This window comes from Perca flavescens, chromosome 23, assembly GCF_004354835.1.
Source record: "Perca flavescens isolate YP-PL-M2 chromosome 23, PFLA_1.0, whole genome shotgun sequence".
NCBI lineage: Eukaryota > Metazoa > Chordata > Actinopteri > Perciformes > Percidae > Perca > Perca flavescens.
In genome coordinates, this window is record NC_041353.1 from 6,907,226 (window position 1) to 6,924,489 (window position 17,264).

General features: G+C 41.5%; 2 protein-coding genes across 4 annotated transcripts in view; one reads left to right on the forward strand and one right to left on the reverse strand.

Moving 5' to 3' along the window:
* Window positions 1-1,557: 1,557 nt before the first annotated feature.
* Window positions 1,558-17,264, reverse strand: part of LOC114550256 (uncharacterized) — an 89,495-nt gene continuing 73,788 nt past the window's right edge. Inside the window, exons 14-19 of one of the 3 annotated variants that reach the window (XR_003691660.1) lie at window positions 16,561-16,671; window positions 15,634-15,731; window positions 11,947-12,016; window positions 10,827-11,114; window positions 4,757-4,969; window positions 4,453-4,611 (exon numbers count right to left, since the gene is read on the reverse strand). Coding sequence is in view for 1 of the 3 variants with exons in the window: in XM_028570903.1 (XP_028426704.1) it covers window positions 10,863-11,114; window positions 11,947-12,016; window positions 15,634-15,731; window positions 16,561-16,671 (531 nt within the window). In the remaining 2 variants the exon portion in view is untranslated. Of the gene's footprint in view, window positions 1,602-4,452; window positions 4,612-4,756; window positions 4,973-10,826; window positions 11,115-11,946; window positions 12,017-15,633; window positions 15,732-16,560; window positions 16,672-17,264 lie in introns of those variants that run through there. The other 2 variants (XR_003691659.1, XM_028570903.1) reach the window with 2 other exon arrangements.
* ascl1a (achaete-scute family bHLH transcription factor 1a) lies at window positions 4,013-5,144 on the forward strand. The gene is made up of 2 exons (XM_028570906.1): window positions 4,013-4,628; window positions 4,739-5,144. Exon 1 carries the CDS (start codon window positions 4,013-4,015, stop codon window positions 4,613-4,615), a length of 603 nt encoding a protein of 200 aa, XP_028426707.1. The 3' UTR covers window positions 4,616-4,628; window positions 4,739-5,144.

Below are 17,264 nucleotides of genomic sequence, written 5' to 3' on the forward strand. Positions count from 1 at the left end.
CGTTTTATCTTAATAGGGGCTGAAATAGCAACAACTAGCGGTCGACTTGTATAAGTGCACCAATACATACAAATAGTTTTTTTTTTTTTAAATCGAATATCCAGTGGGAAAAAAGTTCGGATCTTGTCTTCAACAGATTTCTCCGTTTTGATTTATTTTCCTAAATCATATACATCGAATATTTCTTTTGAGCAGTCATGGGAATAACAATCAAACTTGTGTTTCGATAAGATTTCTCTTTTTTTTCCTAAATCATGTTTTTTTTTTTTTTTTTTTTTTTTTTTGTACCCTCAAGAGAAAAATCAGTGAAACTGGTGTTGGTTTATTCGTTTGCAAATTAACTCTTTTGCAATAAATAAGTAATGATACTGATACAAATAGCTCTTTCTGTTGATTTTATAGTGAACAAACAGCTGTCCTTATACAGATTTATTTTGAAAAGTATTGGCAATCATATTCATTAAAACACATTTGTGTTCAGTTTTTTTTTTTTTTTACTGCTGTTGTGTTTTTTTATTTTTATTTTCTTAGCAAAATTTCTTATTTAACAAAATTCTATAACAGAAAATCTTCATTTAAAAACAAAAGCATAGGCTTACAATAAAAACATTCAGTACTCCAATCCAGGCCTTCAAGACGCTTAATAGATGTACATTCTACAAGATAATTGACTGAACTGCTGAATATTCCAGTTTGAATTTTTTTTCTTATTTTGTTTTATTAAACCACTTGACTCCTTGCATATTTCTAATAATATTGTTTGGTATTGTAGTTGTATTTCTCTCCCAGTGTTAAGTGCCACTGTTGTCCTCTAGAGGGCGACGTTCAATTACAACTTTTCATCAGGCAGAAAACAACACGTTCAAGATGGAGATGTTTACAAAAACATCACAGAGGAGGCAGAAGTCCATTATAGAAATAGTTATTTTAAAAATGCCATAAGCTCATTGTAACCGGTGGGTGCATTGTATTTTTAGTTTTCCCCCTCTCTTGTCCTCCATTTATTTATTTTCACTTTATTATGTTTTCTTCTTGTTGTAGGCTATTAACATACAGTATGTTTGTGCCCTTAAGGTGTGGAAAAAAAAAACTAATAAAAAGTTGGCCACAAAAAGGTCTTTGTAACTTTTAGAGGGTAGACCTATAATACATCTCTCACTAAGCATCTCAGTCCGTGTGTTCTGAAATTTTCATATACTCAAGTTTGTGCATCATTTTGAGAAAATCTAATGTTTTATATATTAATATTGTATATACAAAATGATACAACATTTACTAGATTCATTAAACCCAGTTAAAGTATTCATTTACAACAATGAATCTCTGCTACAAGAAAGTAAGAGTATGTAGGCTACACACGTATTTTGCATGTTAGATAAAAATAGTAGCCTAATTGCTTTAAAAACATGCTAAACATAGCCTTTAAACATATATCCATTACTAATGGTGCACCTGCCGAAAGAAAACAAAACGCTGTCAGAAAAACAGTTTTTAATGACAAACCAATTAAAAGATGATCCCTCACATCACACTCAAAAGATGGTATGGATGATATGGGTGCTTACGAGTTTTTGTTTTATTGTCTCCACACAGAGAACTCCCTAAAGAAAGGAGAAACATACAGAAAGTGGTTAAAGGAGAACCCGGGCGCCCAGATGTCATATTAATTATTACACTCAGCTATGACTGGAAAGCCCCTCAGAAAAAGGAGCGCCCTCCCAGCCACTGGAAGACCAGCAGAGAGAGAGAGAGAGAGAGAGAGAGAGAGAGAGAGAGAGAGAGAGAGAGAGAGAGAGAGAGTCCTCACAAAGCGCTAATTGGACTCTGGAAGCACACTGACAGGGCATGGATAGGTTTCAGAAAGCCGGGCGATGGTGAAGGGGTGCAGGGGGAGGCTGAATAGAACCCACGCTTCTTTTCTAAACTCTCTTGCTGGGCCAAAAAAAGGGCGAGAGAATAAGAGGGGAGGGAAAGAAAAGAAAGTATTGGTGGTGGGGGGAAGTGGGTGGTTCCGCAATGCAAGCTTGATTTTGAATGCCACTGCCAACGCAGAAAAATTGGACAATTTATTACAATCCCCTCTTTGGAACGCGCATGCACAGGCGCACGCACACAGAAATAAAGAGACAAGAGGAGGGGAGGGGAGTGGACCGAGGTTCTTTTTGCGCGCGCGCACGCGCACACGCACACACACACACACACACAAAATGATGCATAATTGAGTGTATGTGTGGGTGAGTAGCAGTACAGCAGTTCATCTACTACTGCAACTGCAAGTAACGATGAAAACATACTTGAGCACTGATAAAGAAAAACTCAATGCGCAAAAAGTAAAAGATTACGCACAAACTGAAAAACAATCCTGACTGTGGTTTTTCTCTCTCTCTGTGTTATTGCATTTATTGTTATCATTTTGTACACACGTGGAACATCTTACAGACACGGACAGATAACTTCAAGCGAACTGAAAACAATCTGATTTTACTCCCGTTTAACTGCGCACACACACGCGCTGCGCAAGCACGCGCAAACAGAAAAACAGAGCGGCAATACAGTTCGGTCTTTTTGTTCCTCGCTGAAAGACGTGTTTTATCATTCTGCGCTTTTCAAAGCGACAATAATCGGCCGAACACACCGCGTCCACGCTACTGTAACCATATCGGGTGTATCAAATCCTACACAAAGCCTCCTCCAAACAGCTTCTTAGGGCCCCTCCGCAGATTTGCACCCCTCCGTTCCGCCTGTGCGAGGCTGATGATCTGCTCTAATCAAAGTGGAAAATTCGGCCTCTGATGCACAATAGTCCCTCAAATGAGAGGCATTCAGACGCGTCTGTAACGTTAACAATACAACTAGACTGTTGAAACGCCAGCGACCAACTGATTTACATGCAGAGCTCTCAGACAAACTCCAGCATAAATCCGGATGGTTCGCAGCGAGGTGAGCTGTCTTTCAGCACCACAGTTAGGTCCAGAGCTGCCGAGAAAAATCAAACGACAAAAAGGAATAACATATATTACTTCTTATTCCGAAATATGAATGTTTTTTTTTTCTTGCTTCCCAGCATAGATCTTCATTTTAAAGCTCTGTTACTCCGGAGAAACGGAAGGTTAACTTAATGATCTACATTTCCAAAGACAAACTCTTAAACACTTTGCATTATTTATCTAGACTAGATTTGAAAATACACTGACTGCTTTGATGTCACCTGTTGAAATGACTTTCAAACGTAATTTCTGAACTCACTAAGCATCTCTGACTAACTCTAATTGCGTGAGTTCAGTGAAACACAAAGGGACGTCCTCACACTTTAGCCTACTACGGAACTTTACAAAAAGTCCATTTGAGACATGACTTTTCAAAACAAATTGGTATATTGAGCTCAAAGTTACAATCGATTCCTTAAAAGATCCCTAAATGGCCCAGTGAGAGCGTTTTTCATGATGAATTCCAAAATAATGAAAGAAAGAACAGGTTCTTATTCGGTGATTAAAAAATCAACCCAAACAGGTTGCTAGGTTTGGAGAAAAACACTGAAGTGTTCCAGCTCTAATGTAGGCTGCTGGCTCTGTTGTGAACTTGTTGTTCTGAACGGGACTCTGTGTTGAAAACTTTCCTCTCCGCTCTGCTGACACCCGTGATAGATAGATAGAAAGAAAAACTCACCACTGACTGTTTGTTTAGTGCTTCAAGTGGCACGCGTCCGGCGCGCGCAATGCACCGGCACCGGGGGCAGGGGCAGGAGTGCCTAAGGTGAATGCGACCGGAGGGCGTGGCCAATCCCCCCGCCCCATCCAAGCGTATTGAAAAGCAGTGGCGTCTTTCCTCGAGCACTCAGAGCAGCTTTAAGGAGCGCGCGAGGCAGCAGCCCAGCGGAGTGCCACCCATTGAAACAAGTGCGCGTCAAACTGTCACACCACGTGAACGGCACGAGCGGGACGCACCGCCTCGAGACTTTGTGATTCTTTATAAGTTTTTTTTTTTTTTTTTTTTTTTTTTTTTACTTCCAGGAATGGACTTCACAGCCAAGATGGAAATTAGCGTCAGCCAGCAGCATCTCATGCCGCCCGCTTGTTTCTTTTCCGCCGCGGCGGCGCAGAGCATCCAGCTGAGCCCCAGCGGCAGCAGTCAGGGCAGCGGGAAGTCGGTGTCCAAGCAGCCCAAGAGGCAGCGCTCTTCCTCTCCCGAGCTGCTCCGGTGCAAGCGGAGACTGAACTTCGCGGGTTTCGGCTACAGTCTTCCACCGCAGCAGCCGCACGCAGTGGCGCGGAGAAACGAAAGGGAGCGCAACCGGGTGAAGCTGGTCAACAACGGCTTCGCCACTCTGCGGGAGCACGTCCCCAACGGCGCCGCCAACAAGAAGATGAGCAAAGTGGAGACGCTGCGCTCGGCCGTGGAGTACATCCGCGCCCTGCAGCAGCTACTGGACGAGCATGACGCCGTGAGCGCGGCGTTTCAGTCCGGCGTCCTGTCGCCCACCATGTCGCAGGGATACTCCGCTGACATGAACTCCATGGCGGGTTCACCGGTGTCCTCGTACTCCTCCGACGAGGGCTCCTACGATCCTCTCAGTCCAGAGGAGCAGGAACTGCTAGACTTCACCAACTGGTTCTGAGCATCCATAGAAGGTAAGAATAGACAAAATGATATCGGAGTTAATAGGAAACACTATCATAGATGAACTTTCACGATAAACACCCTGAACAGTGGCTTATAACAGCTTGTCCTCTTCTCACAGAAATATGGATCAACTCACTTTCCTGTTGGAGTACGCGTGCCTGGGATGGTCCCGGAGGCGGCTGGGTGTCCTCAAGAACAAGACGCACTGTCCTTAAACGCCCGGTCCTCCCAGACAGACAGAAAGACAGACACGGCCTTAACGTCCCCAAGAATTTGGGCAAAATCCGGCCGGAGATCAGCGCCAAAGGATTAAAGGAAGACGGGTCTCCTGACAGCGTGGGAATCCAAGCTTCTTTGCATTTGCCCATGATAAACAAAACAAACAAAAAAAAACCTAAACTGAATTCATGCTCTTCAGCAGCACATTAAAAACATTATTTAATACGTTGCTCTTCAACTATGCTAAATCCAATCACAGAACACCAACCATTTGGTAAACCTCTCAGACGTTTTAATTCAGAAAATCTTCCAAGTCGCGGATTTATTCTATAAAATTCTATATCAAACGCTTCTTTGAAATATATTAAGATATTTTTGTATGTAAGAGATTTATAGATGTTTTGTACACATCCTTTTGTATATATTTTGTCTATATATTACGAAGTTGCTTCTATACCTCCTGCCTATGTAGACGTGTAGTCTATTATTCTCTGGCTCTTCTGTTCATGAGGTTTCCAGGAGTTTGACACTCCGACGTTTTATTCTAGCACCAACGTGTCTTATTTAATAGCAAAACCATGTTATTGCATTATGTCATGAAGTTCACAATGATCAAAACGTATGCAGCTATTGTCCAAACAGAGCGCAATGGCCATGCATTGTCTCTTTATACTGCCAGCTCTATATTACAGATGTTGAAAAAAGAAGTCTTACAACCATATTTTCTACACTAGTCCAAGAATAAAATGATTTGCTACTGAATTATTTTCTCTGTCTTATTTTTTGGGGTGTATTTATTGGAGGGAGGGCACTTTTGGTTACAGCTTTCAACATGTGGTTAGTAGCTATTTGGAGGGGAAAGCCAAAGAAAGTGATGAGCTAGATACCTACTGCACTGTAGAGGGACAAAAAGAATTACAAACAACTTTTACGCACATTTTACGCATGATATATATATCACGGTCTGTTGATATTTACAAGGCTCCTTCAAGCCTTTAGTCACGTCCCTCATGTCCAAGTCTGCGCATTCTGTTTTGTAAAATTGGACACTATCTACAACAGAATTGATCCATTTTGCGCAAGGGCAAAAAGTAGCCAAATCTGGTGTCACAAGAGTAACATTTAAGCCATTTGTTTATTTCAAAGCATGCACAGATATGAAATCCTATAAACCCGTAAGATACGGGCACTGATGAAATGTGGTTTCTCCTAAGAAATGCATCTTAAAGTTACCAAACACCATTTCCATGAAACTAATTTCTTCTGTTAATTTAAAACGCCTTGTCCTCATAGTTTGGACTATGCCATGAAGAAAGGCTGGTGCAGCTTTAAACCGTGCGTTAGCTCCTCGCATAAAAAAAAACTATTTAAGTGGAATCACCATCTATAATGTTCGTGTGCACAAACGGGCTGAAACATAGAGAAAGCACCAAAGTTGTAGCTTTCGGGTGGAAGTATTTTTAATCTAAACCTCCCACATCGAGTGAAACTTTGAGGAAAAATTAAACAACGAGAACATTTCTTTGCCAGTGTCTTTTAAATTAGCACATGGAGGGCGGTCAGGGGGATGATCACACTTTTTGCGATCACCAAACGATTTTAAGGTAGAGCTTGTGTTTCTGCAAAACTAAGTTTGACAGGTAGGGCGGAGGCTGCAGCCGGACGCGTGTCTGCTTTAATGAGTGAATGGGGTTTGTGTGGTGGTCGAGTGGAGACACAGAGCTGAATTGCTGATGGCGTGTGCCTCCTGACAGCAGCATGCCGCTGAACATACAACAATGAAACAATCACCACCTGGGAAGGAGGGAAAAAGGCCCGTTTGTGTGTGTGTGTGTGTGTGTCAAATCGTATCAAATTAAGAAATCAACCTATTTGACTCTCGGTGGGTGGTGGTGGTGGTGGGGGGGTCACTTGAAAAATGAACAAGAAAAAAACTAGTCTGTGTTGTAAAAACTTGCAAATACGTAAAAATTACTATTTAATTTAGGCTTTTACTTGCATCACGGTTGTCTCCTGTCATAAAATACAGCAACAAAAATCATCTGTTTGAGACATAAGGTAATAGACAGCAGTTTATTATCTTAAAGTAAGCCTGGTTTCCAAAAGGCTCATCCATCTATGTCTGCTATTGTTCAAACGGTCCAAAAACCCGTACAATCCGGTCCTGCTTTCATTCCCAAATTAATTGACAGGCCTTTTCATTCACAAACTAGTAGACAACAACTACATGTTATGTTCCTGATGCAATGTTTTGTTTATATCAGGAATATATACAGCAGTAAATTGAACCTATATTCAATTCTGACAAACTTACAAACACAATAAAATGTGAATTTTACTTGAACTCTTCTCTTGTATGTCTGATTTTACCTCAAACTTATAAGTAAAACAAACTCAGGCTTCTAACATGACACCCTGCAAAGCTGTGAGTCACATCAACATCTTCATTTTTCAACTGTATTTGGATAACAAATAAATGATGATGATTTACCTAATCAGGTCTAATAAAAGACAATACAGTCAGTGAAATACACGGTTAAAAACATACTATTATATAATTAACAAACCACCCAACAACATGTAAACTGAGTGTTTGACTAAAATTAAAGCTAGCTGAAGCACTTTATTTTTGGCGGCCTGGGGTAAAAATTCCATAATAATCTTTCTGCATATTGTAATTCAATTGGTCTGAGAGGAAACTAGACTTCAGCATCTCCTCTTGACTCTGTTTTAAGGCTTTGGATAGTCTAGCTGTCATGGAGACTTTGGTCAATCACAGGTCATTTCAGAGAGAGAGCGTTCCTATTGGCTGCTCTGCGCATATGCCTGTGCAACAAAGAGGGAGAGAGAGAGAGAGAGAGAGAGAGAGAGAGAGAGAGAGAGAGAGAGCTGCAAGAAGAGGTCTCACTCTACTTCAAATTCTATTTTTTTTTTTGCTTTCTACCCACTGCAGCTTTAATGCATATGTGATACAATACAAACATTTTTACTCCAATTGTGTAGAAGATTCTGACGTAGCAGACACACTTTGAACAGGAAATTACTGTCCAAGCTGAGGCTGCTAATTGTCTTGGGGGCAACGTAGGAGAGATTTTATTGGGGGGTTCCTTCTTACCAATCAGTGTGCAAAACACCTGAACATCTTTGTTGGAGCTGACAAAACTGTAACTGTGATCTCTCCTTAATTTTTTTGTAATATTAGGTCATTAGAAATAGTACAATGTTGCAAGCCAAAGACGAACCTACCTGCAAACAGCCACTTGGGGCAAATATTCCCCCTGTACTGTTGCAGAGGTCATGACCAAAATGTAGTACAATGCTGATCATGCAACAATTTAGCAAAAACACTATGTAAACTGTTAAAATAAACACAAAGTGTGTTCTCAAGACCCCAAACTAAGCTATTTGGATCATGTCTTAGAGACTTAAACCCTCTCAGAATTGCTACAGTCGTTTTAAAAGAGTAATAAAACCATCGGGAAAGTTATCAACAGGAATTACAGGTACAAATTCATCCTATCCTACCCATCCTACATTTTTTCTTCACCTGTTAGCGACAGATTGTAATAACTAAAGGTCACAGTAAAAAAAAAAAGGGAAGAAAAGGCAAAAGTAGTGGAGGAAACTGAAGACAAACACTGATAATTATTTTTATTTGACATCAAAGTAAGATCAAAGTGTTCTTATAAATGGCAGAGTTGAATGTGTGAAGAGTATTTTTAAAAGAAAAGGGTTTCACATTAGGTTGTAGAATCACAGTCTTGTTTGTTGGAGGGTTTTTCCATGATGACATATGCTGCGTACAGGACTTCCCTGATCTAACAATCCCAGTTTGCTGCCTGTCAGAGTCCATTATGTTCTCTTCTGTGGCAATCTGTCAAGCATGTATGAACCGCAGGAGAGCATGGCCATATCTAATTGGCAAAGCTGAGGCAAAACAATGGCTCAAACTATATTAGTTGAATATCTCATTGAATATCATTCATCAGTGTTGATTAAGTTGGATAGAAGAGGACAACAGTCTGTGCGGCTCAAATGTTTTTTTTAGTCCAGAACAATAAGCAGTTGTTGCATCAGATTTACATAAGCCCCGCCCCTGAAGCGGCACATCAGGGCGAGTTTGTAGAATGAGTTTGGGAGGTTTTATCTAATGCTGTGGTGCATTTTAAAGCTTTGTCAAATTGCAGTGAAAAATGATCACCATCCACTGCTGCAGAACATTTCAGGACCATAGACAGCACTTTCACAGCTCAATGAAATGTCATGTAGCTAACAGGCCCATTTAATGTGGCTTTTCTTGCAGCGTTTTCTAAACGTATCTGTCATTATCTAATTAATGATGAAAATATCAAGGATTCTGAAGAAGTTATAAGTGAAAGTGAAGTGAAGTTGTAAAAGTAAATCTAGCAAGAGCACAGAATGTCCTCTCTATGTTTACATCATAAATCAGTGGGTGAAGGAAGTCTTTATGTCAAGCATTCAATACACACTGTAGTTTACAGACACAAATAATATAATAATAACAATTATTTGGGGGTTATGGTGCTGCCCATGGCATTACTAATGCCACACTGCAAAAATACTCTGTTACATGTAAAAGTCCTGCATTGTAAATGTTACTTTAGTAAAAATATGTAAGTATCATCATGAAAATTTACTTAAAGTATTAAAAGTAAAAGTACTCAATGCAGGAGAATCCTCATATTAAGTAAATGTACTTAGTTACATTCCACCACTGTGTGAAAGTCAACTTTGTGGATTAAATAATTCTTCAATTCTCCAATCTTGAAGATCTCCGTTTGGTTCTCTTTGGCAGCACCTGTGGCGATAAGCAGTAACCCTCTCTGGTGGACTAACTACGGCTGGGTGATGGACAACGCTTCACTAAATGTGCGCCACTAGTGATTTTTCCCAGGAATGTCTCCACAGACACCCAGTTTGTAATATTGCAAATACAACAGCTTTCATCAGTGGGCCATATGCTCAGTCACTATTGTGTTATCTCATTCGGTGGCAAATAGTGGCTGAACAGACATTTATTTAAACAAAAATCTTTGAGATTATTACTTTAAGAACAATTTGCCGAATTGCGCAGATTCATGCTGCATTTACGCGATGTCGGCAGAATGAAAAAAAAACATCCAACAACACTTGGGAGTGTTTACACATCATTCCAAGGCATTTAGCCCTGTTGCTAGACTTGTAGATACTAGATAAACAGCCTTAATGGTCTTCTTTTGTTGCGTTACACAAGTGAGAGTGAAACCCAATGCAAACAGTTTATAGCTCCTTTTATAGCTGAGTCGATTGTATTTGTGTTTAAAGGCACAATGAGTAGAATTTTCCCTAAAAAACGATGTATGTACTATGTACAGAGACCTTGCCCTCTGCTGGAATTTTCTCTTTTTGTCTTATTTTGCTGTGTTTGGGACATTTCTGGACATCAACCTCTATAAAAAAGTAGTGACCAGGGGCCAGATCATAAGAATGCACCTAAGAGTAAGAGACAAAAATGATGGACACAGCGCCAAAAACACAAATATAGCGAGAGGCAAAACGCAAAGTGGACAAACCTTGTTCCAAAACGAGAGTGAATCTGGGGTTGGCTTACGTTCAGCCAGGAGAAGGGGCCAACTTTGAATGTTGTGCTTTAAAACCGCAACCGACAAATCCAACTCATTCTGCCTTTAATTTAATTTTACTGCCAGTGGTGCATTTGCAGACATTTTTCCAATCCCCAACTCTCCGACTAGGAGAATCTGATTGGTTTTCTCCTCTGCTGCTCGTAATTATGGTTTAAATGATATGATGGGAAGGTAGAGCTGATCATGGCGATCCTATTGGAATGAATTAAAATATTCCGCAAAATTTCACTACTTTAAATTCTGGTGTGACCGGGCCTTAAATATCATAAAGAATTGATAACCTTCCTTGTACGATGAAAAATGACTACAGTGCCTAGATAACAGTGGCAGTAATGCTGATACCTGAGCCACGCAGGGCAGACGGTGCAGTGACTGAGGTCAAAGGTGGCTGGAGTCATCGAGAGGATTGGAGATGACCGACTTGTGAATGAGTATGAAGAGGGGCAGGTAGGCCAGGAAGTCCAGCAGGTCCAGGGGGGGAATGTGCTGCAGCTCCAGTCTGATGGCCGCCTCCTGCTCCAGATGGATTCCCCCAGCCTTTAGCTCCAACAGAAGCTGCTCTGCACTGATGAAGCCCCGTTGAGCTCCAGCATCTCCTCGCTGCTCCTCCATGAGGAACAGGAACAGTTGCTATACAGTAATAATATTTGACATAAATACGATTAAAAACAAGGTAAACTGGCTTTGGACTCACTCTAAGCAGAGTAGAGAGCGTGTGGGTGTATGCTCATGTGTGAGTGTGTGGTGTATTGTGTGTGATTCTCAGGGGAGCCTCAGATTACCTCAACCTGTTTCTAGTCTTGTTTGAGTGCACCTGTTTGCACAGTTAATGCAGTCAAGGTGATAATTGTTGGGGGAGGGGGGAGGGGGGGAATAATCCTTCTGGCAATTAGCCCATTCTCATGTTCCTCCTGCCTTTCAGTTGCTCAGTACTTCCTTGTATGAATGAGGGCTGGGCCTGCATGTGAGCGGCCAGCTGGTAGGCCAGTCCCGGTCCATCTGAGATGAGCCGTGTGTCTCAGGCTGATTACAGGGCTGGGCGGAGTGGATGGCATGTTCACTGCTGGGCGCTTTAATGAGATTAAGGCCTTGCTAATCTATGAAAAGGGGAAAGCACCCCTCTCTTTCTCCCTCTGGCTTGCTTCCCTCATTTCTATGCATGAGGACTGAGTGTCTTTCATTAAAAAAAGCTAGCTTTACAAAGCATGCTTTGGAATTGCTCTTCAAAGTGTTTACCAGTATTTATTTCATTATAATTATACCCGCGGAGCCATGAAAGAGAGGCGGAGACGGTGTTTGTGGCATGAATGTGACTAATGTGAGAGTTAATCTGATGCTGCATGGATGTAAAGTGCACATTGTGAAACCAAATTCAAGAGTATAAACATGTGGTGGGGAGTTCTTTGCCAGCAGAAGTTTGGGAGAATTTGAATTTGAACTGCAATCCAAACCATTTAATTACCTTTGCTTTGAAGAGCCTCACTTCTAACGAGCGGAAGTCCATGTTGGTGATTAGTGATCGCATAAACTCACTGGAAGAAAAAAGTACAATTATTATTTGGTGCACGTTTCTTCTGCAAAAGAACATGTGAGCATATTTTTCAAAAGAAGTACTCCATTGATTTAGTATTACATATTCATAAAGTCGGGGGAAAAGAGAGATTAAATCAAGAATGGGGCAGCAGAGCTTGGCATATCTCGACTCTTAGTGCCTTGTATGGATCAAGCTAGATCCTACACTTATAACACCCACAATGCAACTCAATAGCAAATTTCATTACACCCTTCCTGTCTGGTAAATGCCCACACCCTTAGTTTGTAACCCAGGTTTTTGGTTATAAATTTGGTGGCTCCAAGCCCGACACGGGAAAGCTCCTCCAGAGCCACAGAGTGCACCTTTAACAAGCCTACGTTTGTTGTGAATCACGATAAAAATAACTTCATTCATCATGTTGGTAAATACTTTGGTTGCCACTGCAGACAATTCAGGACAATGTGTTCCCGGCGGCGGGTGATTTTTGGCGGGTCATTTCCGTGCAATGTTGTGTTTGCAGAGATGTGATGGTAAAGTGTTCTGAGCCCATTGTGGTTGCTCACAGTGGCCTGGCTGCCAAACAATACTTGGGCACACGTGGACATCCCGCCACAGTAACGGATAAAACTGCTCTGGTTTTGGGGACAGTGGGTGTGGGGGGGAGCTAGAGCAGGGTGAGCGGGGTTTTGTGTTGATGTTTAGGGAGGGGAATAAGCAACCAGGGCACACTCTGGTGCTATTTGACCACTCGCAGACAACAAAATCTAGGTCCACTTGGATAATGAGAGGGAGAGACGACCGATTGTGTTGGGACAGACCTCTCCTGTCCAGCGTGTGGCACAGCGACGGTCGTCCCTTCTCTAACGAGCGCCCGGTGTTAATGAGCCCCTCCTCGCCGTGCGCTCAATGGCCTGCTAGAGCGAATAATGGCCAAGCACTAGGCCACCGAGTGCAATGCACGCCTGAGTGCTCCCTGTGCTGTGATTGGCCCTTGTCCTCTAACCATCGTGCAGGCAGGGGCTTGACGGGGATGAAGCGAGACAGGGCAGCTAATGATCATTAATTGCACTTGGTTTGCAGTAAAAGAGTCCAAATGCTGGTGCGCTAAGGACACTGGCGTGATAATGGCTAGCGTAAACGAGGGGCTAGGGGACTGGTGATGGACTGCGAAGAAGATAATAGCTGCCTAACCCATTTTCTGCACCCTGCTGTGGCCAACATAGAAGACGTCTCGCTTACGTAATGCCCAAAATTTTGGCGGCCTCCTCACTGGGGAGCCAGTATACAGTCCAGCGGGGGGTGAAGGGATGCAAACATATTCTGACCTAGTTTAATTTGACAGAATTGAGAGTTGTTTTGGGGTATTTTTGAGCGGGCTGCAGTGACGCTGTGCTCACTGGGTAAGAAGGAACTCTCTGGAGGAGGAGGGACTCCTGTTTTGTCAGACAAGTTCATGTGGCGGGGAGCTAGTCGAGGTCATGTTTGCACCAACTTTAGCGATCCTTCGCTCCCTGACTCATTTAATCCAGTGAATTTTCCGGAGCGAGGACACTTACAGTAACTGTCAGTGCATGCATGCTCACAAATCCAAAACAAGGGATGAAAGTGACAATAACAATGATTCCGGCAGCTCCACTGATGCTGTTTGGGAATCCTGTATGGCAATGTGCTTCTTGGAAGATCATGTGACTTGCCCTGAGGGAATGTGGCGCTGTGTGAGGTGGACTTGTTTGGGAGCACAATGCTACACAGGGACAGATGGGCTGAGTCAAGAGCCAAAACAGCACAGCACAGAGGGCGAGAGGTAGGCAACAAGAGAGCCGGAGAGATTAGAGACATGAGAGGGACGGACAGTTAAAGTTGAAAAGAAAAGAGGAGGGTTCGGGGGAAGGGTGCAATTAGTCAGAGGTAAAAATTGGAAGAAGAAAAATAAATCTATATAAAAAGGCAGGAAACACCTCCTCAGATTTCAAAGCCTTACATCACATGTGTCAAACTCAAGGCCCGCGGGCCAAATCCGGCCCGTTGTAGATTTAGATCCGGCCCGTATATCAATTTGGGTTCCCAATACATTTTGGATCATCTAGTTGTGCGCCAAACCAAAAACACAGGACAGGGTTTTTTAAACTGTAATTACCTGACATTCAAAGCAGAATTTGGGCAGATTTGCCGACTCTGAGACTAAGAAATTCCCCCAGAAGAAGAAGAGAGAGAGTTTTCATATTCAGGCTGAGAAATAGGTTGTTGTTAAAAAAAAATCATTGTTTCGCTTAATTTGCTAAATTCAATGATGGCTAAAGGAACTCTTTTGATGACTTTTGTAGGGCTTCATGTCAACAAAAATGGGACAAAAAGCGTAGAAATTTACAAAAAAGTTTGAACAAAAACAAATAAACTCTCCATGTCTGGCCCTTGGTGGTATTCTCTTTTTCCAGTGTGGCCCTCTGGGAAAATGAGTTTGACACCCCTGCCTTACATGATCAGAAGGCTGATTGTGTAACTACTGTTGCAGCTCATTTCTAAAATAGGATTAGAGACAACAGGATTAACTGAAACAGGTAAGAGGATCAATTTAGTTCAGTTGGGATGAGATGACAGAAGGATGCTATTGTTTTCTCCTTGTTTAGCAGCTGGCATTATGAACGCTGATCTTCTCTCTTCTTATTATTTAAATTGCAAAAAGGAGTTCTGTGAAAAGACTTTTAATATGCTCATTCATTATCATTACTTTAATTGCCGCCATACAGAGGAGACACCCTGGTCTCTCTGTGCCAGTGGGGCAGGCAGTCTACAGGCCTCCTCTAATACACAACACAAAGGGCTGGCCGTAAATCAGAGGACCCATGACCCTGACCCTGTCCTCGCTAAGAGGGAGCTCTCACTCTGGGGTGGGGGCTTTGGGAGCAGGCCTTGACCCTCGGAGACCTCCAGAGTAGGCTTGGCTCCACACACTCCCGTCTGTAGGAAGCTATACAGCCCAGGGCAAGAAAAAAGCGATGTGTGTGGGAATCTTCGGCGTATGGGGCATAATGTAGAGACAAGGACGCTAAGGACGAGGCCAATCAGAGTGATATTTTCTGTCTGCACCGGGTCCAATATCTAACTTTTATTATCGATTAATCTGCAGATTGTTTTCTTGATTAATCATTTGGTCAAATAAATGTCAAAACATTGTGAAAAATGCCTGTTTATAATCTCCCACTGCCCACATTAACACCCTTAATTGTCTTCTTTTATTTGACCAACAGTCCAATAAAACAAATAAATTCAATCTAAAGTGAAATCAATCTAAAAAAATCTGCCAATTCCCACATTTGAGAAGCTAAAACCAGAGAATGATTAGCATTTTTGACTAATTGATTAATTATTTTAGTTCTATGCGTATATATAGTATATGCGGTTATCACATCCAAACTCAGAACTTTGACTTCTAAAGTCATATGAAATGTTTGAAGACACAGGGAGAAGAGGATCAAAGGAAGACCCACACACGACGACAAAATTACTGGAACTAATTTGCGTACACACTCTTATTCCTATTTATGGAAGGTCAGGGACTCCTCTTCCGGCTTCATTGAGGAGTTCAGAGTGTGGTGTCTGCTGAAGGTCACTTACTCCATGGTGGCTATTTTCTGTGCCAGACTAGCAATCACAGCAAAGAGCCTCAGATCCACAAGCCCATCTGTCACTCTGAAGTCCACCATCTCCAGGATCTAAAAAAAAAAAACAGCCATAAAACCAGAACTTTGGGTCAGACTGAAATATCTGAACAACTATTGGATGGATTGCCATGACACTGTGTCTAAACATTCATAATCCCCAGAGGATGAATCCTACTGACTTTTGTGATCCTTTTGTGACTTTTTCTTTGGGGTTAAAATTTGTGGTTTTGAGTGAAATGTCTCAATGGATTGCAATGATATTTGATACACACATTCATGATTAACTGTACTTTGGTGATCCTCTGATTTTCCTTCTAGCTCCACCATCAGGTCAACATTTTAATTTGTCCAATACTTTGACTATGACCAAATACCTGCAGAACTAATAAGCTAATTAGCAAATGTTAGCATGCTAACACACTAAACGGGTAAACATTTTAAACACCTGATAAACATCAGCAATGCGTTAGCATTGTCAGTGTGAACATGTTAGCATGCTGATGTTAGCATTTAGCTCAAAGTACTGCAGTGTCTAAGTGAAGCCTCATCGAGCTGCTGACATGGCTGCAAACTCTCAGTCTTGTTATTGAGTAGTTGTCCTTTGAACATATTATTCAATCATAGCTTGGCGATGAATGACTTGTAAAAGCTTACATCTTTTTATATAAGTGAAGACTTATAACGTTTAATGTAACGATATCTAAAAGACTTGGTAGAGATCATTTTTCATTATTGTAATAGTGGCTTTGATAAAGAATTAGGATAATTTTATGACGATTGCTTGGGTTGGAGTCAGTCAAATGCAGTGTGTGTGTGTGTGTGTGGGTGTGTGTGTGAATGGGTGGTTATTTGCATGTGTACAGATACAGTAAAAGCTGACCCTGTACACGTAGATCTCTTCTTCGTCAGACAGCAGGTCTGGAGGGATGATGTTTTTAAGAGCAAGTAGAACCTGAAGGCAGGAGATGTAGCCGTCACCATCATCGTCCTCCTGCAATTAAATCATCATCATTATCATCATCAGCTGGATCAGTGGCTCATTTGAAGGATTTTCAAGTGTGTCAGAGGCAAAATTATCCAGTATAGAGACAATTCACAAAAATGTATATGATTTTGAGAGTGGAAGTTCATTCTTCACCTTAGAAACAGAAGCTTGACAAAATAAAAATTCTGAATTCAAGATCCAAAGACCTTGAGATGCAGTTATAAGGACAGGGAAACACAAGTAAAAATCCCCCGCCCCCCTTGGATATATCTTAGGACCCTTGCAGGTTTACAACCACTGATCTAGATGAAATGATTAATCGATTTCTCATTCATCTGCAACTTTTTTTAAATTATTTTTAAAAGCAAAAAATCCAGTTTCAGCTATTTAAATTTTAATATTTGCTAATTTTCTGAGTATTATATCATAGTAAATTGAATAACTTTGTGTTTGGACTGTAATTCAAGTAATTTAAATATGTCAACTGGAGTTCTGAGAAACTGATGGACATTATATTTACTATTTTCTGACACTCTGTAGACCAAACAATTAATGTAATAATTGAGAAAATAATAAAAAATATTGTTAGTTGAAGCCCT